The following is a 23,826-nucleotide window of genomic DNA, read 5'->3' as shown; positions in this document are numbered from 1 at the left end:
CAGGGGTTGTACACTCCCCTGAGATATTGTTGGAGTATCCAGGTGAAGAAAGGATAATGTTACTTCCCATATCGCAGGGGCTGTATATAGTCCCTAATATCCAGCGGGGAAAAGGATGATGTTACACCCCATATCACAGGGAAATATTTTCCTAATATCACAATGGGTGTACACACCGTGTGTACACCCGGAAATATTATCCATAATATCCTAAGGAGATATTACTCTCCTAATAACTTAGTGGGTGTACACCATATGTGTACACCTTAAGATTATATTTGTAATATCCTGAGGAAATATTACACTTCTAATATCACAGTGAGTGTATGCCATGTTTGCCCAACCTGGGATATTATTCATGATATCCTGGGGAAATATTTCTCTTTGAAAATCACAGTGGGTGTACACCACGTGTGTGCACCCTCTGATATTATAATATCAGAGGGAGATATTATCCGAGGGAGATATTATTCGTAATATTGTAGGGAGATATTACAGCTAATATCACAGTAAATGTACACCATGTGTGTACACCCTGTGATATTAATAATATCCTAGGGAAATATTACTCCTAATAGCACAGTGTGTGTACACCATGTGTGTGCAGCCTGTGATATTATTTGTAATATCCTAGAGAGATATTTCTCCTAATAGCACAGTGTGTTCACCCCTTGTGATAATATTTGTAATATCCTAGGGAGATATTACTCCTAATATCTCATCGAGTGTACACCCTGTGATATTATTCATAATATCTTTCGAATATATTGCTTCTAATATCACAGTGAGTGTACACCTTGTGATATTATTTGTAATATCCTCTGGAGATATTACTTTTATATCACAGTGGGTGTACACCATGTGTGTACACTCTGCGATATTATTCATATTATCCTCCAAAGATATTACTCCAAATAGCAAAATGGATGTACACCATGTGTGTACACTCTGAGATATTATTTGTGATATCCTCGGGAGATATTTCTTTTAATATCACAGTGGGTGTACACCATGTGTGTACACTCTGCTCTATTATTCATAATATTCTTGGGAGATGTTATTCCTAATATCGCAGTGGGCATACACCAAGTGTGTACACCCTGGGATACTATTTGTAATATCCTTGAAAGATATTACTCCTAATACCAAAGTGTGTGTTCAACCTGTGTATACCCCCGGGATTGAATTCGTAATATGATGCAGAGATACTCCTTATAGTATCACAGTGGGTGTACAGCATGTGTGTACACCATGGGATAGCATTGGTAATATCCTGGAAAATATTACTCCTAATATCACAGTGACTTGGGGAGATATTACTCCTAATATCACAGTGAGTATACTCCATGTGTGTACACACTGGTATAGTATTCATAACATCCTGGGGGATATTACCCTTAATATCACAGTGGGTGTACACCATGTGTATATATCCTGTTATTGTATTCTTAATATTTTGGGGAGATATTACTCTAAATATCACAGTGGTTACACCATTTATGTACACCCTGTGATAATATTCATAATATCCTAAGAAGATATTTCTCCTAATATCACAGTGGGTGTACACAATGTGTGGGATAGTATTTGTAATATTTTCTGGAGTTACTACTCTTAATATCACAGTGGGTGTACACCATGTGTGTACACCCTGGGATATTATTCATAATATCTTGTTGAGATATTACTCCTAATATCACAGTGGTTGTACACCATGTGTGTACACCTAGGATAGTATTCATAATATCCTGGGGAGATATTGCTGTTAATATCACTGTGGGTGTACACCATATGTGCACACCCTGGGATAGTATTTGTAATATTTTGGGAGATATTACTTTTAATATCATGGAATATTATTCATAAAATACTGGGGAGATATTGCTCCTAATGTCACTGTGGATGTACACCATGTGTTCAAACCCTGAGATAGCATTCATAATATCCTGTGGAGATAGTGGTCCTAATATCACAGTGTGTGTACACCATGTGTGTACACCCTCGGGAAGTGTTTGTAATATCCTGGAGCGATATTTCTACTAAAATCACAGTGAGTGTATACCATATATGTACACCCTGGGATAGTATAGTATTTGTAATATCCTGAGGAGCTATTACTTCTAATGTCACGGTGGGTGTACATCATGTGTGTACACCACTGGATAGTGTTTTTAATATACTGAAAAGATATTACTTGTAATATCACAGTGGTTGTGCACCATATGTGTAGAGCCTGGTATAGCATTCGTAATGACATTGGGTGGTATTACTGGTGATATCACAGTAGCTGTGCAATATGTGTGTACATCCTGAGATAGTATTCATAATATTCTGAGGAAATATACTCCTAATATCACATACGTGGTGTACACCCTGTGACAGTATCCATAATATCCTAAACGGATATTACCCCTAATATTATGGTGGGTGTAAACCATGTGTGTGCACCCTGGGATAGTATACATAATATCCTGGAAAGATATTACTCCTAATATCACAGTGGGTGTACACAAGGTGTGTACACCCCGGGATAGTGTTCATAATATTCTGGGGATATATTACTCATAATATCACAGTGGGTGTATGCTATGTGTGTACAACCTCAGGTAGTATTCATAGTATTCTTGGGTGATATTTCTTCTAATATGACACTATGTGTGCCTATTGTTTCTTCTAATATGACACTATATGTGTACACCAGGGATAGTATTCATAATATCCTGGGGAGCTATTACTCCTAATATCACAGTAGTTGTACACCATGTGTGTACACCCTGTTTTAGTATCTGTAATATTTTGGGGAGATAGTCCTCCTAATATCACAGTGGGTATACATCATGTGTGTACACCCTGTACACCCTCATATACTATTCATAATATCCTGGTAAGATATTACTCCTAATATCATGATGGGTGTACACGATGTGTTGAATAGTACTCAAAATGTCCTCGAGAGATACTACTCCTAATATCACAGTGGGTGTACACCATGTGTCTACACCCTGTAATAGTATTCGTAATATCCTTGGGAGATATTACTCCAAATATCACTGTGGCTGTACACCAGGTGGGTACACCCTGGGAGAGTATTCATAATATCCTGGGAAGATATTACACTTAATATCACAGTGGGTGTACACCATGTGTGTACACCCTAGGATAGTATTAGTAGTATCCTGGGGAGATATTACTCCTAATATCTCAGTGGGTGTACACACATGGTGTATACATTATTTGTAATATGCTGGGCAGATATTTCTCCTGATATCACAGTTGGTTTACATGATGTGTGTACACCCTGGGACATTATTCATAATATCCTAAAAAGATATTACTCCTAATATCACAGTTGTTGTGCACCACGTGTGTACACCCTGGGACATTATTTGTAATATCCTGGGGAGATATTACTCCTAATATCACAGTGGGTGTACCCCATGTCTGTACACCCTAGGACATTATTGTAATATCCTGGGAAGATATTACTCCTAATATCAAAGTGGGGGTAGGTGCACCATGTGTGTATACCCTGGTATATTATTAGTAATATCTGGGGTGATATTACTCCTAATATCACAAAGAGTGTACACCATGTGTCTGCACCCTGGGATAGTAATCATAATATCCTGGGGAGATACTACTTATAATATCACAGTTGGTGTACACCATGTGTGTACACACTGGTATAGTATTCGTAATATCCTGGGGAATATTACTCTTAATATCACAGTGGGTGTTCACTATGTGTGTACACTCTAGGATAGTATTTGTAATATCCAGGGGAGATATTACTCCTAATATTACAGTGGGTGTACATGATGTGTGTACACCCTGGGATACTATTATTAATATCCTTGGGAGATACTACTTTTAATATCATAGTGTGTGTACACCATGTGTGTATACACTGGTATAGCATTTGTAATATCTTGGGGAGGTATTACTCCTAATATCACAATGCTTTTACACCATGTGTGTACACCCTGGAATAGTATTAGCAATATCCTGGCAATATATTACTCCTAATATCACAGTGGGTGTATACCATATGTGTATACCCTGAGAAAGTATTCATAATTTCCAGGGAGATATTACCTTTAATATCACAGATGGTGTACACCATGTGTGAACACACTGGGATATTATTTGTAATATCCTGGGGATATATTATTTCTAATATCACAGTGGATGGACATCCTGGGATATTATTTGTAGTATCCTGCAGAGATATTACTCTTAATATCACAGCAGAGTGTACACCATGTGTGTACACCCTAGAACACTATTCATAATATCCTGGGGAGATATTACTCCTAATATCACAGTGGGTGCACACCATGTGTGTACACCCTGGGACAATATTCACAATATCCTGGAGAGATATTACTCCTAGTATCACAGGGGGTGTACATCAAGTGTGTACACCACGGGAAATTATTTGTAATATTCTGGGGAGATATTACTTCTAATATCACAGTTGGTGTATACGATGTGTGTACACCCTGGGACATTACTGATAATATCCTGAAAAGATATTACTGCTAATATCACAGTGGGTGTACACCATGTGTGTTCACCCTGGGACATTATTTGTAATATCCTGAGAAGATATTACTTCTAATATCACAGCGGGGGTACACTGTGTGTGTACACCCTGAGATATTATTAGTAATATTCTGGGGAGATATTACTCCTAATATCACAGTGGGTGTACACCATGCATGTACACCCTTGTATAGTCTTCATAATATCCTATGGAGATACTACTTATAATATGACAGGGAGTGTACACCGTGTGTGTACATGCTGGTATAGTATTTGTAATATTCTGGGGGATATTAATTTTTTTTTTTTTTTTGAGACAGAGTCTCGCTCTATCACCCAGGCTGGAGTGCAGTGTCACGAACTGGGCTCACTGCAAGCTCTGTCTCCTGGGTTCATGCCATTCTCCTGCCTCAGCCTCCCGAGTAGCTGGGACTACAGGCGCCCGCCGCCACGCCCAGCTAATTTTTTTATATTTTTAGTAGAGACGGGGTTTCGCCATGTTAGCCAGGATGGTCTCGATCTCCTGACCTCGTGATCCACCCACCTCGGCCTCCCAAAGTGCTGGGATTACAGGCGTGAGCCACCGCACCCAGCCTTAATCTTAATATGACAGTGGGTGTACACCATGTGTGTACTGTTTGGCATATTACTTGTAATATCCAGAGCAGATATTGCTCCTAATATCACTGTGGGTGTGCAGGATGTGTGTTCACCCTGAGATAGTATTCGTAATAGCTTGGGGAGATATTACATCTAATAACATAGTAGGTGTACACCATGTGTGTACACCCTGGTATAGTATTCGTAATATCTTAGGGAAATATTACTCCTAATATCACAGTGGGTGTACACCCTGGAATTCACAATATTCAGGGAAGATATTACTCCTAATATCACAGTGGGTGTACAACATGAGTGTAAACTCTGAAATAGTATTTGTAATATTCTGAGGAGATATTATTTTTAATATTACAGTGAGTGTACACCATGTGTGCACACACTGGGATATTATTAGTAATATCCTGGAAAGATACTACTCTTAACATCACAGTGAGTGTATACCATGTGTGTACACTCTGGGATATTATTTGAAATATCCTGAAGAGGTATTTCTTCTAATATCACAGTGGGTGTACACTCTGGGAAATTATTTGTAATATCATAGGGAGACATTACTCTTAATATCACCTTGGGTATATGCCATGTGTACACCCTGGGACATTATTCGTAATATCCTAAGGAGATATTACTCCAAATATCACAGTGGGTGTACACCGTGTGTGTGCACTCTGGGACATTATTTGTAATATCATGGGGAGATATTATCATTAATATCATAGTGAGTGTACACTGTGTGTGTACACCCTAGGACATGATTCGTAATACACTAGGGAGATATTACTTCTAATATCACATTGAATGAACATCCTGTGTGTACATCCTGAGACATTATTTGTAATATCCTGGGGAGATATTACTCTTAATATCCCAGTGGATGTATACCATGTGTACATGCTGGGACATTATTTGTGATACCCAGAAAAATATAACGTTTAATATCAGAGTGGGTGTACACCATGTGTGTACACCTCAGGACATTATTTGTAATATTTTTGGGAGATATTACTGCTAATATTATAGTGGTGTACACCATGTGTGTACACCCTGGGAAGTTATTTATAATAACCTGGGGAGATACTACTCCTAATATCACAGTGGGTGTACACCCTGTGTTTACACCCTAGGACATTACCCGTAATTCCCCAGGGAGATAGTACTCCTAATTTCACAGTGGGTTTTCATCGTGTGTGTACACTCTGGGACATTATTCATTATATTCTGGGGAGATATTTCTCCTAATATCACAGTGGGTGCGCACCATGTGTGGTCACCCACTGTGACATTAGGAGTAATATCTACTGTGATATTATTTGTAATATCCTAGGAGGATGTTATTTCTAATGTCACAGGTTATGTACCCCTTTTTGATACTATCAGTAACATTTTAGGGATATGTTACTCCTAATGTCACCGGGGGTGTACACCCTTTGATATTATTCTTAATATCCCAGGGGGATGTTACTCCTAATGTCACAGGGTGTGTATACCCTGTTATATTATTTGTAATATTTTAGGGTGATGTTACTCCTAATATCACAGGGGGTGTATACCCTGTGATATTATTCATAATATTATAGGGGAATTTTAATCCTAATATTACAGAGGGTGTACACCCTGTGATATTATTTGTAATCTCCTAGGGGGATGTTACTCCTAATGTCACAGGGCATGTAAACCTGTGATATTATTCTTAATGTCTTAGGGGGATGTTAATTCTAATGTCACAGGGGATGTACACCCTGTGGTATTATTCCTAATATTCTAAAGAGATGTATTCCTAATGTGACAGGGGGTGTCCACCATGTATGTACACCCTGTGATATTATTCGTCTTATCCTTGGAAGATGTTACACCTAATGTCACAGTGGGTGTACACCATGTGTGTACATTCCCTGTGATATTATTGCTAATATCCTCTGGGGATTTTACTCCTAGGATGTTACTCACAGGATGTACACTCTGTGATATTATTGATCATATTCTAGAGAAATGTTACCCCTAATGTCACAGTGGTTGTACACCATGTGTGTACAGCTTGTGATATTATTCGTCATGCCCTAGGGGGATGTTACTTCTAATGTCACAGTGGGTGTTTACCACGTGTGTACTTCTTGTGATAGTATTCATAATATCCTAGGGTAATATTACTTCTCTTGTCACAGTGGGAGTACACCATGTGATATTATTCATAATATCTTAGGGGGATGTTACTCCTGATTTCACAATGGATGTACATCCTGTGATATTATTATTATTATTATTATTATTTATTTTTTATTTTGAGATGGCATCTCGCTCTGTTACCCAGGCTGGGGTGCAGTGGCACAATCTCAGCTCACTGCAAGTTCCACCTCCCAGGTTCACACCATTCTCCTGCCTCAGCCTCTCGAGTAGCAGGGATTACAGGCGCCCACCACCATGCCTGGCTAATTTTTTTGTATTTTTAGTAGAGACGGGGTTTCACCATGTTAGCCAGGATGGTATCGATCTCCTGACCTCATAATCCGCCCACTTAGCCTCCCAAAGTGCTGGGATTACAGGCGTGAGCTACCACGCCCCAGCCTGTGATATCATTTTTAATATATTAGGGGGGATATTACTCCTAATGTCACAGTGGGTGTACACCCTGTGATATATTTCATAATATACTAGGAAGATATTACTCCTAATGTCACACTGGGTATACACCTTGTGATATTATTGATAATATCTTAGAAGGATATTAATCCTAATATCACAGGGGGTGTACACACTGTGATATCACTTGTAGTATTCTAGGGGGATATTACTTCTAACTTCACAGGGGATGTACACCCTGTGATATTATTTGTAATATCCTATGGAGATATTACTCCTAATGTCACAGAGGGTGTACACCATGTGTGTCCACCCTTTGATATTATTCGGAATATCCTAGGGAGATATTACTCCTAATGTCACAGAAAGTGTACACCGTGTGTACACCCTGTGATATTATTCCTAATATCCTAGGGAGATATCACTGCTAATGTCACAGGGGGTTTACACCATGTGTGTACACCCTGTGACATTATTCCTAATATCCTAGTGAGATGTTACTCCTAATGTCACAGGAGGTGTACACCGTGTGTGGACACTCTGTGACATTATTCGTAATATCCAAGGGAGACATTACTTCTAATGTCACAGAGATGTACATCATATGTGGACACCCTGTGATATTATTCATAATATCCTAGGGAGATATTACTCCTAATGTCACAGGGGGTGCGATATTATGGATATTTCATTAATATCCTAGTGTGTTAACACTAGATATTATAAATATCATGGGTACTTTCTTAGTGGCATAGTGTGTTAGCACCCTGTGATAACATTAGATATTATGAATATCATAGATATATTATTAGTATCACATGTGTTAATACTAGATAGTATAAATATCATGGATACTTTATTAATACCATAGTGTGTTAACACTAGATATTATAAATATCATGGAAATTTTATTAATGTCATAGTGTGTTAACACTGTGTAAACAGTAGATATTATAAATGTCATATTTTATTAATGTAGCATTTTAACACTAGATATTATACATATCATAGATATTATACATATCATAGGTATTTTATTAATATCATAATGTGTTAACACTAAATATTACAAATGCCATAGATAATTTATTAATATTATAGTGTTTTAGCACTAGATATTATAAACGTCTTGGATAGTTTATTAATATCATACTGTGTTACCTGTAGATATTATAATTATCATGGCTATCTTATTAATATCCATGATATTAATTCCTGAATATTATATTATGCATATTTTATTAATATCATTGTGTTTTTACACTAGATATTATAAATATCATGAATATTTTATTAATAGCATAGTGTGTTAACATTTGATATTATAAATGCCATGTATATTTTATTAATATCATACTGTGTTAACACTAAATACTATAAAAGTCATAGATATTTTATTAATAGCATACTGTGTTAACATTTGATATTATAAATGCCATGTATATTTTATTAATATCATACTGTGTTAACACTAAATACTATAAAAGTCATAGATATTTTATTAATAGCATAGCGTGTTAACCCTGTGTGTTAAGACTATATATTATAAATATCATGGATATTTTATTAATATCAGTGTGTTAACAGTGTATATTAACACTAGCTACTATAAATATCATAGCTATTTTATTAATATCTTAATGTTTTAACACTAGATATTTTCAATATCATAGATTTTTTATATAATAGTGTTAACACTGTGTGTTAACACTAGATATTATAAATATCAGAACTTTATTAATCTGTGTTTACATTAGTTATAAATATTATAGATATTTTATGAATATTATAGTGTTAACAGTGTGCTAACTTTAGATATTATAAATATCATAGATATTTTATTAATATCATAATGTATTAACCCTGTGTGTTAGCACTAGATATTATATTTATCATAGCTATTTTATGAATATCATAGTGTGTTTACACTGTATGTTAACACAAGGTTGTGTAAACATATATATTTTCTTAATATCATAGTGTGTTATGACTAGATATGATAAATATAAAGATATTTTCTTAATATCATAGTGTGTTAACACTGTAAACACTAGATATTATAAATGTCATAGTTTGTTAATATCACAGTGTGTTAACACTAGATATTATAAATATCATAGATATTTTATTGATATAGTGTGTTAACACTAGATATTATAAATATAGAGATTTTATTAATATCATTGTGTGTTAACACCATGTGTTAGCACTAGATATTATAAATATAGAGATTTTATTAATATCACAGTGTGTTAACACTAGAATTTGTAGCTGTGTTAGTTTACTAATATCACATTGTGTTAACACTAGATATTATAAATATCATAGCTATTTGTTAACATCATAGTGTGGTAACACTGTGTGTTAACACTTGATATTATTATAAATATTTTGGATATTTTATTAATATCATAGTGTGTTATATATGACATTATCTAGATATATGCTATATATGTATGAATTATCTCTGGAAAAATCTGATAATATTAGTTATATCTGAGGAGGCTACAAGAAGCCAAGGATGGTGAGAAACCTTAAATTTCACTTTATACTTGTCGATGTTACACAAAAACCCTTTTTTCCCCTCGCCTCCCCCTACACTTCCTCCAAAATAATATTTTACCATAACCATTTAGTGCTTAAAAAAATACCCGAATCTTTTTCGTCTATTTCTTGGCTGCCTTCTGTGTGTAGTCCCCTCCTGTATGTGACGTCCCATCTTAGAAGATCCTGAGAGGTAAGGGTTGTGAATGTCGGGAGGACCAGGGCCCACTTGCTTTTCTGATCCCACGCTAGAAGATGTGGGTGTGACGCCTTCCTTAAAGGTTTTCTGTGGAAATGAAATAAATGAGTCTATGTAAAGCACAAGAACATTGAAGGTGCTTACTAAATGTTATTTATCTTCACTTTTGCTGCCTTGGTCCTCTCATACCCACTCTTGATTTTAGGTGATTGGGGGAAAATTGCTGTTGAACATCATACTCTACTAACAAAGACCATTTGAGAGTTAGATTCATCTCTTTCCCAGTTCAACAGCAGAAAGAAGCCCCACAAATCAAGCACTCCTCTTGTTCTGTACCTTGTCACTTTGTTGCTACTCTCACCAGCCAAAGAGGGAGGAGAATTTCTTGGTGTAATTAAAATATTGTTATAGGCTGGGTGGTGGTGGTAGGGTGGGGGTGGGGGGCTCATGCCTGTAATCCCAGCACTTTGGGAGGCCAAGACGGGAGGATCGCTTGAGGCCAGGAGTTTGAGACCAGGCTGGGCAACATAGTGAGACCCCCATCTCTACAAAAAAAAAAAAAAAAAAATCAGCCAGGCATGATGGCATGCATCTTTAGTCCCAGTTACTCGGGAGGCTGAGGCAGGAGGATCACTTGAGCCCAAGGGTTTCAGGCTGCAGTGAGCTACTATCATGCAACTGCACTCCAGCCTGGGCAACAGAGCAAGACTGTCTCTCTGAAAACAAAAAATTGTTATAGAATATAGAGTTAATAACTTTTCTGGAACAAGAAAGCTCTCATTTTAGATACCCATTCATTCACTCATTCAATAGTGTGCTGGATGCCAGGAATTTAATGGTGAGCAAAATAGACATGGTCTCTGCCTCCTGATGCTCAAGATCCCTCCCTCTATTTTTAAAAATCAGGTTTATTGAAGTATAATTGATGTACAGTAAATTTTACTCTTTTTAGTGGAAACTTCTATAGGTTTCCACTAAATGTGTAACCAACACAATTAAGATCTAGAACATACTGTCTCGCCCCTCCCAATTTTCTTGTGCTCCTTTGGAGTCAACAACTCTCCCCCAACCTCTAGACCCTGGCAACCACTGATCTGTCCTCTGTCCGTATGGATTTGTCTTTTCCAGAATGTCATATACATGGACTAATACACAGTGTCATCTTTTGAGCCTAGCTGCTTCCACATAGCTTCAAATTTGAGATTCATTTGTGCTGTTTTGAGTAGTATTGCTGAGTGGTATTCCATGGTACCAATGAACCTTCTTTTTTTATTGGAGACAGTCTTGCTCTGCCACCCAGGCTGGAGTGCAGTGGTGCGATCACAGCTCACTGCAGCCTCCACCTCCTGGACTCAAGCCATCCTCCTGCCTCAGCCTCCTGAGTAGCTGGGACCGCAGGTGCCAGCCACTGTGCCCAGCTCGTTTTAAAATTCTTTTGTAGAGATGGGGTCTCAATAAGTTGCCCAGGCTAGTCTCCTATAGTAGTAACTCCTGTACTTGAGTGATCCTCTGGCCACAGCCTTCCAAAGTGCTGAAATGACAGGCATGAGCTACCATGTCTCACCTCAGATGGACCATTTTGATGCCATGTTGGGGACAAAGAAAGAAAGAAAACAACTCGCTTTGACCAAATTGTCCCTGAGCTGATTGAATTCACTGGGTAAACTACATTAATTTTCCTCCCGCCCAGTTGTAATAGGAAGATAAAATGTCACTTCTTGCAACCGAATCTGTGGATTATGAAACTCACATTCAGTTTGCTGATTATTGTTTTTGTCTTTTTGTTTTGGACAATATGGCTGCAGCTGGCCTGTAAGTGAGCAAAGGCCCCGCTAAGAGTCCCTCTCCCCAGGCTTTATGACACCAGTGCTGAGTCATAGAGGTTCTGCTAGTCCCCAAGAGAAGCACTTTCACCTTTCCTGGTGATGCCTTTGGCTCCTTGAGCAGAGTTTTGCCCGAGTGGGGCTCATGAGGGAGGATGGAGTTTCTTGGGACCACTCAGACCGCCAGTTACTGTGGTCCCAAGAAATGCTGTGGCTTGACCTCACTGCCAGCTGTACAGGTGCCAGTGACCCAGGAGTGCTATCAGCCCTACTACCTGCCCGGGTATCGCTACCTCAATTCATGGAGGCCTAGCCTCTTCTACAAGATAGCCAACGTCCAGACCTGCCCGGACGAGAGCACCAGTACCCTGCGGCCGCCCACCATCCTGCCCGCACTGCGCTCAGCACTCTTCTCTCGCTATAGCCCCCACGACTGGGACCAGTCCAACCAGCTGCAGGTGCGTGGGGCCGAGGCCTCCCGGCTGTGGGCCAGCCGGCTGACGGATGACTCCATGAGGCTCTTGCAGGACAAGGACCAGCTGACGCACCAGATGCAGGAGGGCACCTCCCGGAACCTGGGCCAGAGGCTGTCGGACATTGGCTTCTGGAAGTCAGAGCTGAGCTATGAGCTGGACAGGCTTCTGACTGAGAACCAGAACTTGGAGACAGTCAAGAGGCGGCTGGAGTGCGCGGCCAATGAGGTGAACTGCCCATTGCAGGCGAGTACAGGGGTGGGGACAGGGCTGTGGCTGTGTCATGGGGATACTGCACGCTCATTCTGCTTCCCTTGACTGAAGATGAAGGTGGCAGGCACCTTGCAGGTCGGTTTGAGCTGCATCATCGAATACGATCAGTAATACAATCTTAGTCAATTCAGGATAATCCCAGTCAAATCAGGGTTTCTTGGACTGAATAGAATTTCCTTTTCTCCTTGAAGCTACATCAGAGTTGCAGGGGTTTCATGAAAATATTGTGTGCATACTTATGCATGCCTGAGCATGTGTGTATTCTGGTCCTTAAAGCACATGCTTAAAATAACTGACTTATTTATTTATTTTTTACACAGAGTCTCCTTCTGTCACCCAAGCTGGAGTGCAGTGGCTCGATCTTGGCTCACCACGACTTCTGCTTCCTGGGTTCAAGCGACTCTCGTGCCTCAGCCTCCTGAGGAGCTGGGATTACAGGCGCCCGCCACCATGGCCAGCTAATTTTTGTATTTTTAGTAAAGACAGGGTTTCGCTATGTTGGCCAGGCTGGTCTCGATCTGATCTTCCCGCCTTGACCTCCTAGAGTGCTGGGATTGCAGGCATGAGCCACCGTGCCTGGCCCATAACTGCCTTATTGTTCCCCGTAATACTTATCATTTAACATGCTCTATACTTGATTGAATATTAGAATACAGTATAGTCTCCATCAAGGTAGAGATTTTTGCCTGCTTTGTCACTGATGTATTCAAGACTGCTATTCAATGCAGGGCACCTGTATGTCTGTGTGGGTCCGTAGTGACCAATGTCGGTGCTGACTGGTGTTGTTTACACTAATGTTTTGAATGTATTCCCAGTCTAGGACAGGGCGAAGCACAGAGTAGGCATTCAATAAATACATGCTGAATAAATGAGTAAATATCTAAATGTGACTGGGCACAGTGGCTTACACCTGTAATCCCAGCACTTTGTGAGGCCAGGGCAGGTGGATCACCTGAGGTCAGGAGTTCGAGACCAGCCTGGTCAACATGATGAAACCCCATTTCTAATAAAAATACAAAATTAGCTGGGTATGGTGGCACATGCCTGTAATCCCAGCTACTTGGGAGGCGGAAGCATAAGAATCTCCTGAACCCAGGAGGTGGAGGTTGCAGTGAGCTGAGATCACGCCACTGCACTCCAGCCTGTGCCACAAAGCAAGACTCCATCTCAAAAAACAAAACAAACAAACAAACAAAAACTAAATGTGGACATTCCTAACACTTCCTTGGTCTCCTAGCCTCCAGTTGTCTCCCTGCTCAGTTAGGATAGCTTTTAGCCGCATGTAACAAATACTCCACGATAGTGGTTTAGCCAAACAGGAATTTATTTTTCTGTCATAAGGAAAATTCCAGAGGGAGACAGATCAGGTGGCTGCAGCCTCAACTTGGTGCCAGAAGGGACCCAGGCTCCTCTCTTTCTGTTCTGCCACCCACAGCATGTGGTTTGTGTCCTCCTGTTCCCAAGGAGGTTTCGTATTTTATACTGCAAGTTCCTGCATGCCAGGGGCCTCTTGATATTCTCATTCGAGGCAGGAAGGCAAGGGTAGAACAAAGAGCAGACGCATCAATAGGCACCATTGCTTTTTATCAGGGAATGTCTTTTCTGGAAGGTCCGTCGTGTGTTTCCATTTTTAGCCTATTAGCCAGCACTCACATGGACTCTGGATGCAAAGCGGTCTGGATAAGTGAATGTTTCTCACCACATCCAGGAGAAAATCATGGAAGGGGTTGAGTGGACACTGGGTAAGGAACCAGCAGCACCTATGGGAACTGACTTTGGCCACATAGGAAGATGATCGGCTGCTCCCTGGAGAACTCACGACCTCTTGCCTGGAAGCCTCCTGCAGCTACAGGGGCTTCCGTAGGAGAGATCCTGCCTCCGGATCTCCCTGGGAGACATGGCATAGGTTTCTATCACTCTAGGATGTCCAAATCCATGGAATGCAGGGAGCAGATTCTATACAACCCCAGATTCTCCCTGGGAAGAATGATGGGCAGGGCAGCTTTTCAGACCCCTACAGCAGTATCCCAGACCTACTGCTCTCCCTCCCATTCTCTTCTCACTCCCCCATCCTGTCTGGAAAGTCCAGCTTTGCCTGGTCACATTTGGCTTTCTCTGATCAGCCATGTGGTGGCAGGGGGACCATCGACATCTCAATTTTATCTCCCAGGCTGCCCCCACAATCCAGGCAGCCTCTCCCTGCGCAATGTAAGCCACCTGGTCTCCCAGTTCCTGCTCCCTTCCAATCCATTGTCCTTACAGCAGCCACTGGTTCCCTTGATGGCCTCCCAGAAATTAACAACCCCTTTTTTTTTTTTTGAGATGGAGTCTCGCTCTGTTGCCCAGGCTGGAGTGCAGTGGTGCGATCTCGGCTCACTGCAAGCTCCACCTCCCGGGTCCACGCCATTCTCCTGCCTCAGCCTCCCGAGTAGCTGGGACTACAGGCGCCTGCCACTATGCCCGGCTAATCTTTTGTAGTTTTAGTAGAGACAGGGTTCACCGTGTTAGCCAGGATGGTCTTGATCTCTTGACCTCGTGATCTGCCCACTTCAGCCTCCCAAAGTGCTGGGATTACAGGCATTAGCCACCGTGTCCGGTCCCCCAGAAATTAACATCTTAATTCCCGAATTCCTCCACCCCTCCCCATAACCCCTGTCCCCACTATTGCTGTAGCCTCGCTTCCTCTATTCCAGTGCCAGTGGCTTCCTGTCTGTTTCTCTGCTGACCTCAGGGCCTTTGCACCTGCTGTTTTCCCTTCTGGTGCATTCCTACCCAGCTCTGCATCTCTGCTTCTCATGACACAGTCCTTCTCCTCCTTAGAGAATTCCTACCTGACCACTCCACTGGTTACTCCTCACCCACTCACTTCACCCTGAATATTTTCCTCTTGGCCCTTCACACAGTTGGAAATGATTGAGTTCCTGGTTTGTTGATGTTGTTTGAGACAGGGTCTTTCTCTGTTGCTCAGGCTGGAGTGCAGTGGCATGATTTTGGCTCATTAGTTGACCTCCTGGAGTTAAGAGATCCTCCGACCTCAGCCTCCTGAGGAGCTGGGACTATAGGCATGCACCACCATGGCTGGCTAATTTTAAAATTTTTTGTAGAGATGGGGTCTCACTATGCTGCCCAGGCTGAGCTTAAGTAATCCTCCCACCTTGGCTTCCCAAAGTGTTGAGATTACAGGCATGAGGGAGGCACTGTGCCCAGCCTGACTGAGTTTCTTATGGGTGTTCTCTCCCCTAGTAGAACACAGGCTGTGTGAGAGCAGGGACTCTCAGCCTGGTTCATTGTGTTATCCCCAGCACCTCAGCAGAGCATGTCTCACAGAAGGGGCTCTGGAAATCCTTGTGGCACGGGTCAGTGACCCCCTCCCATTTCTGAGTTCTCACATACATTTGCATCCTGACATCCAGACCTTGACATCCTGCTTCCTTCTGCTCCTGGGCCCTTTGTGACATCACGGGCTGGTTTGCCAATCACTGCTGTTTTGTCAGCTTCCCATCATAGAGCGCCCCTGAAAAGCCCCTTGTCCTGTCCTCTCTTCTGCTCTGCCCAGGTCTGCATGAGAGTTGTAAGGCCCAGGGCTAGGTGGCAGGGTTGTCCTGACCACTTCCCCAAACTGTCCCTCCACTGGGAGATCTGCAAAGAGGGGTTTTCATGCATATTCACAGGTAATATTTATGGGCAATGTTCTCAGTGATTTACACTTGTCAAGCCGACTTCACCTGCACAATGAACCTGTGAGATAGGCACCAATATGGCACCCATCTGCAGAGGAGGAAACCAGCAGAGAGGTTAAGCAGTTTGCCCAAATGCACACAATAGGAAGTGGTCAAGCCCCGACTGAAGTCAGAAGAGAAGCTACATGGAAGATGGCAGCCAACACCGTCTTATCTGAAATTATTATGAAGTTTTATTCTATGTATTATTGTATTGTGGGAAGGCTTGGGGCTGCTGATGCAATTATGGGAATCAAAATTGGTTCTCGGGATGCTACTTTATCCTGTTTTCTCTACATGGGCCTTGCATCTCTGGATGCCTTGGTCATATGACAACCCACAGCTCTCATCCGGGGAGAAGGGGAGGCAGAAGCCCATCCAATGCCCAGTAGTGAGGTCACATGAAGCACCCAGGTTTCCGGGAGAAAGGAACAGATTGTGGCAAGGGTGGATGTGAGTCCCTTCTGCTCAGGGTCTACATACAGCTACAGGAAGAATACATTCTTTCTGCTGCTTCCCACAGGTGGCCTTGGAGTGTCTGTACCATCGAGAGAAGAGGATTGGGATTGATTTGGTCCATGACAATGTGGAGAAAAACCTTATCCGGGTAAGGTGTCTGCTGGTTCTGCCCAGCCCCCTGAAGGAGGAGGGAAGGCCAGCAGGTCAGAGAAATTACTGAGCTACCTGTCAGGAGCAGAAGCCACACGTGTCACCGTGTGGAAAGTGAGGGCTCAGGAAGCATGGGTGGAGGCCTAGTTTGCAATTTAGGAACAGGGAGTAATGGAGTTATTTGACCCTCAGTCTTTTCATCTCCAAAATGGGCATGATAATAATATACCAATAACAATAATAAAAGCTAGCGTTTATTGAGCACCTACTATATGTGATAGGCTGTACCATATCATATGCATTATTTAATGTAATGATAATCTATAAGTGAGTGCTTGGCACATGGTAGGTGCTAAATTTTCTTTTATTCTGGGAGTCTATAAAAAGAAAGTAGGGCAAAAAAAAAAAAATGGTGGAGCCTCCACAATCAACCCTTACCTGCCTGGCCCTGGGGTCACGTGGATTGAGGCAGGGGCCCCACGCTGACATTTCACCTCCTGGGGTCGAGGGTGGTCAGTGAGACGGGAGGGGAGAGCTGAGGGCTCTGGCCTGGGAGACAAGACTGTGAGGTTCTAGGAGGCACTGCTCTTTCTGACATTTTTCATTTCAGGAAGTGGATTTGCTAAAATGTTGCCAAGAACAGATGAGAAAATTAGCTCAAATAATTGATATCCAGATGCGGTAAGGGCTTTTTTTTTTTAAATTCCCTCTCCTTGGGGTTTGTTTTAGGACTCTCAGGTTTCTGGGGGACAAGCCAGATGGGCCCACTTGTCTCTGGGTGGTTCTTTTGGTCAGTGGTGTGCTGGTAAATGTTCAACAACCAGCCTTCTAGGAAAAAAAAAAAAAGAGTCCTGATCATAGTGTCTGCCAGTTTCGCTGGTGTAAATGTTACCACAATGGCTGATTTTAAGCTGCTAATATGATGTCACTGAGAAGTGCACAATTGACTCTGACAACCCATGCGTCACTGGTTTCTCTTGTTTACAGCGAGAGCCCTGGCAAGAGGCAACTGGCCTCCCTGAGGCCCCTCTTAGCCTGTGGCTTCCCCATTTGAGTTCTGAACCTTGGGAGATGACAGAGGGTGGGTGGTATTAGGTAGCAAGGCCAGGGGCTGGGCACCTTCACAAGGGAGCTGGTGGACGCATTGAGCCAGAAGTCTTCAAACAAAATCAGCTTTTTGTTCTTACAAGATTATGTAACCAGTATCCCGACAAGCCTGGGGGCCCCTCTCATAATTAAAGGGAGACTTAAGTTTTACGGGGCTTGGGGCCCATAGTGAAGCCCTTGGCACCAGCTCCGCCTGAAAGCAGCCGGCTCACCTCCACCTGCAGCTGGCACTCACCTTTGACTCTTTCAGGGCACGCTGCTCTGCTGGTTTTTCCACTTCATTCACTCTTGACACAGAGACACAGAAAGCACGGGACAGGCTGGCAACCTGGCAATGGCTGTCCCTCCCACTGCCTGGTGCACATGGGCAGTTGGCGTGGATGCAGGGGGGCCGGGCACCTTCCAAATCAGCCCTGGGAGCACACATCTTGGTTTGCTGTGCCCCAGAACCCACCTCCTCCTCCAGGAGCCCTTGGATCCCCCGAAGGGGTTAGTTCTGGGTGTTAGGGAGAAAGACATCGCAGGCAAGCTACCCATAGAGCAAAGAGCTTGGTCACGGACAGACACATTGGAGACCCCTACAAAGACATCGGGGTGGAGATGTACAGAGAAGATGCAAATATAGCAGGAGGGATGATGGCTGAAAGGACACAGAGTTGAAGTTCAATAATTTGTGTGCCCCTGTTCTAATTTCTCACAATTCCACCTGTCACCGGGACTGTTGTTACCTATAGTTTGTCTATAAATTGATTCACTTAAAAAAACCTTAAGCACAACAGGGTGACTAAAGTCAACAATAATTTATTGCACATTTAAAAATAACTAAAAGAGTATAAATGGGAATGTTTGTAACACAAAGAAATGATAAATGCTGGAGGGGATGGATACCCCAGTTACCCTGATGTGATTGTTACAAATTGCATGCCTGTATCAAAATATCTCAGGTACCCCACAAATATATACACCTACTATGTACCCGTAAAGGCTTAAAAAATAAAATAAAATAATCAATTCAGTAAACAAAATCCCTTAAATGTTCATATTTATTTGTTTATTTATTTGTTTGAGACGAAGTCTCACTCTGCTGCCCAGACTGGAGTGCAGTGGTACGGGCTCAGCTCACTGCAACCTCCACCTCCCAGATTCATGCGTTTCTCCTGCCTCAGCCTCCCGAGTAGCTGGGATTACAGGCCCATGCCACCACACTCAGCTATTTTTTGTATTTTTAGTAGAGACAGTGTTTTGCCAGGCTGGTCTCAAACTCCTGACCTCAGGTGATCTGCCCACCTCAGGCTCCCACAGTGCTGAGTGCTGAGATTATAGGCGTTAGTCACTGCACCTGGTCTAAATACTCTTATTTAAACAGGCAAATTTTAACAAAGGGAGAATTGGGACAGGCCAGTGTCTTTGTTTTATTGCATTTTTCTTACACTTATTTTTTTAATGACTTATTCATTTTTAATTGACAAAAGTGGTATATGCTGTAGATATAAAACATGATGTTTTGAAATTACGTGTATATTTCAAAACATTGAACTAATTGGAACTAATTAACATATATGTTACCTCACATACTTATTTTTTGTGATGAGAACACTTAAAAGCTCAGTGATTTTCAAGAACACAGTACATTGTTGTTAACTATGGTCACCATGTCTCTGGAACTTATTCCTCCTGACGAACTGAAATTGGTACCCTTTGACCAACATCTCCCCAATACCCCACCCTCAGCCTCTGGTAACCACCATTCTGCTCTGTGCTTTTGTTTGTTCGCTTGTTTTAGATTCCACATACATGTGTGATCATGAGATATTTGTCTTTCTGTGCCTGACTTATTTTACTTTACATTATATCCTATAGGCTTATCCATGTTGTCACAAATGACAGGATTTTCTTCTTTTTTTAAGGCTGAGTAGTATTCTGTTGTGTATACATGCCACCTTTTCTTTATCCATTCATCTGTTAAGAGATACTTAAGTTGATTTCATATCTTGGCTATCGTAAATTGTGCCGCAATAACTTTGTCCATTTTAAAACTGGGTTGTTTTCTTGCTATTGAGTTGTCTGAGTTCTTTACATATTTTGGATAGTAACCCCTTATCAGAGGTGTAGTTTGCAAATATTTTCTCCCATTTCTGAGGTTGTCTCTTCAGTCTCTTGATTGTTTCGTTTGCTGTGCAGAAGCTTTTTCGTTTGATGTAATCTCATTTGTCTATTTTTGCTTTGATTTCCTGTGCTATTGGGGTCATTGTCCAGACCAATGTCATGGAACTTTTCCCCTATGTTTTCTTCTAGTAGTTTTACAGTTTCAGGTGTTACATTTTAGTCTTTAATCTTTTTTTTTTTTTTTTTTTTTTGAGATGGAGTCTCCCTCTGTCACCCAGGCTGGAGTGCAGTGGTGCAATCTCGGCTCACTGCAACCTCCTCCTCCTGGGTTCAAGTGATTCTCCTGCTTCGGCCTCCTGAGTAGCAGGGGTTACATGTGCCTGCCACCATGCCCAGCTAATCTTTAATCTATTTTGAGTTGATTTTTATCTACAGTGTGAGATAGGGCTCTAACTTATTCTTCGGCATGTACGTTTCCACAGTTGAAGAAGCTGTCCTTTCTCCACTGTATGTTCTTGGCATCTTTGCTGAAAATCAATTGACTGTAAATGCCTGGATTTATTTCTGGGCTCTCTATTCTGTTCTTTCTTCCAGTTATTTTTGTGATCTTCTATTTATGGCAAGAGAGAATGGTTTTCCATTTGTAGCTGCCATGGGATGTGAAAAACCGTGGCGCTGGTGGGGACAGGAGGGCTGATGTTTGGGAAGGGGGATAGTTTGAGCCGGCAGAGTGAACCAATCCCAGACTTGAAGTGGGGAGCTGGACCTCAGAGGAGAAATCCTGAGACTGGGATCAGGAGGCCGCTTGTGCAACCCCAGATGATGCAACCAGAGGTGGGGGGATCTGGGAGAACCAGGAAGACTGAGACAGATGGAGACAGTCCCAGAGACTGAGAGACACAGAGAGAGAGATGAGCACTGACATCAAAAGAGACAGAGAGACATGAAGAGATAAACAGAGACAGGGGTGGGGAGTAGGGAGACAGATGGACAGAGAGGCACAGAGTCAGATATACCAGAAGTATCTGGCAAGAGATGAGATAGAGACAGAGAAAGGCAAAGAGAAGGAGAGAGACAGATATGGAGAAAGAGGAAAAGAGGCTGGGTGCGGAGGCTCATGCCTGTAATCCCAGCACTTTGGGAGGCTGAGGTGGGTGGATCACTTGCGGTCAGGAGTTCCAGACCCGTCTGGCCAAAATGGTGAAACCCCGTCTCTACTAAAAACACAAAATTAGCTGGGTGGTGACACATGTCTCCAATCCCAGCTACTCAGGGGGCTGAGGCAGGAGAATCGCTTGAACCCAAGAGGCGGAGGTTGTAGTGAGCCAAGATCGTGCCACTGCACTCCAGCCCGGGCCACAGAGCAAGATTGTCTCAAAAAAAGAGAGAGAGAGAGAAAGAGAGAGGGAGATGCTTGAGCTTGGATAGAGACCGAGAGAGATGAGAGCAACTGAGGCAGACAGCAGGAGAGAGAGAAAGCAAGCACAGAGTGAGTGAGGAAGAGGATGAGAGCAGGTCAGGGCAGCATTTCACTTTGTGGAGACTGGAGGCCGAGCCACGCCAGATGGAGGCTGTTTGTCGCTGGGCAGTGGCTGTGTGTCAGATAACTCCTGCCATCTCACAGCTTGTGCTGCCAGAGGGATTGGGATTATACTAATTAACCGAGAGCCAGCCAGAGCCTCATTAGCCAGGCAGAGTCTGGTGTGTCCTCACCCCCTTGGGGAAGCTCTGCCGCTGACCTGCTCAGGTGGCCAACACCAGGCTCTTGGCTCATGGTTTTCTGCGAAGCCTGAGGCCCGCATCTGGGCAGGGTGGGGTCCTTGCTGCACCAGGTGAGAAAAGGCTCTTCCTCATAGAGAAGGAGCCACGTTTGGGCTTTTCCTGGTGGGCTGACAGCAGGGTGAGCTTGGCATTGGTCTGGCCCTTGGTTGCGGGCCGAGTAGGGAGGACAGGACTGCCTCCTCTTTCCCTAGGCCTCATGACAAGGGCCAGGCAGCTGGACACGCTGGACTCTGAGGCCCCCAGGTTTCCCTCTAATTCTCTAACATGTTTGCTTTCCACATCCTGGCCTCGCTTCACATTCCAGCTCATTAGGCAGGACAGGGCCTCATTTCTCCAGGACTCTGCCAATTTGGAAACCCCAAGGGCCCCGGGACTGGGGTTCCTCCTGCTCTGACATGACCCGAGCTTCCTGATAGGTGGGAACCGCCACCACTGTGAGGATTTCACTTCCTGGCTCCTGGCCTGCTGGGAACCCCTCACCTGCAACCAACATCCACAGCAGGAAAAAAAAAAAAAAGATATAGATGGAGGGGAGGGAGGGAGAGACCCACAGAGACCCACAGAGGCTCAGACAGAGAGAAACCAAGAAAGAGACAAAGGTTAGAGAGACAGAGACATAGACACAAGAAGGGAGGGAGAGAGAAAGGCAGAGAGACAGACAGAGAACAGATACACTCGGTTTAGCTGGTGTCTGACATACCCTCACTTAATGGAAGTTACTCCCTTCTCTACTCTTACAATTCTTCTAAACACTTCAAGGCAAAAGTTTCAGCTGCTGCTTGTGTGTCTGTACCATCAACTGATCTCTTTTTTTTCAGCCAACAAGGAAACAGAAAAAGGTCCAGGCTTAGAACCTTCTGGAGGAAATAGATTCTAGCTAGGATTTAGCGAGTGCCTACGTAGTATTAATATTTAGGTCTGAGGTGATCTTCTATTAATGGAAAGGGTGATGGGTTTTTCTTTAAAGACAGGGATGTAAATTTTCCTTTTATCATACATTTATTTACATTTTTAAAGTGATTTTAGGCCAGGTGTGGTGGCTTACGCCTATAATCCCAGCACTTTGGGAAGCCAAGGCAGGCGGATCGCCTGAGGTCAGGAGTTCAAGACCAGCCTGGCTAACATGATGAAACCCCATCTCTACTAAAAAAACACAAAAATCAGCCAGGAGTGGTGGCGGGTGCCTGTAATCCCAGCTACTAGGGAGACTGAGGTAGGAGAACCCCTTGAACCCAGGAGGCGGAAGTTGCAGTGAGCTGAGATCGTGCCACTGCACTCCAGCCTAAGCGACAAAAGGAAAACTCCATCTCAAAAAAATTAATTAATTAAATAAAAGTGATTTTAAAAAGGAAAAATAAGTAAATAGTAGAGTTTGGTATTTGACAAGAATCGTGGAAGTGATTCTCAAATGTCTGGAATTTGGCAGTAATCTTTAAGTCTAAGCTTCT

The 23,826-nt window shown here is 42.6% G+C and overlaps 1 protein-coding gene and 1 long non-coding RNA gene across 4 annotated transcripts in view; one reads left to right on the top strand and one right to left on the bottom strand.

The window, feature by feature from the left end:
• The window catches only part of LOC107968788 (uncharacterized), a 41,800-nt gene extending 29,485 nt beyond the window's left edge, over nucleotides 1-12,315 (bottom strand). The window contains exons 1-2 of the long non-coding RNA XR_008539736.2: nucleotides 12,237-12,315; nucleotides 10,395-10,573 (exon numbers count right to left, since the gene is read on the bottom strand). This is a non-coding gene — a long non-coding RNA (uncharacterized LOC107968788). The remainder of the gene's footprint in view (nucleotides 1-10,394; nucleotides 10,574-12,236) is intronic.
• Nucleotides 12,316-12,372: 57 nt separating this feature from the next.
• The window catches only part of TEKT5 (tektin 5), a 69,401-nt gene continuing 57,947 nt past the window's right edge, over nucleotides 12,373-23,826 (top strand). The window contains exons 1-3 of one of the 3 annotated variants that reach the window (XM_009430281.5): nucleotides 12,373-13,028; nucleotides 17,298-17,381; nucleotides 17,994-18,064. In XM_009430281.5, coding sequence (XP_009428556.1) covers nucleotides 12,465-13,028; nucleotides 17,298-17,381; nucleotides 17,994-18,064 — 719 coding nt within the window. In that variant the 5' untranslated portion in view covers nucleotides 12,373-12,464. 3 annotated transcript variants of the gene reach the window in all.

The sequence above is a fragment of the Pan troglodytes genome, chromosome 18 (assembly GCF_028858775.2).
Source record: "Pan troglodytes isolate AG18354 chromosome 18, NHGRI_mPanTro3-v2.0_pri, whole genome shotgun sequence".
Lineage (NCBI taxonomy): Eukaryota > Metazoa > Chordata > Mammalia > Primates > Hominidae > Pan > Pan troglodytes.
Note: the sequence above shows the minus strand (reverse complement) of the source record. Positions and strands in the feature narration are given on the sequence as shown.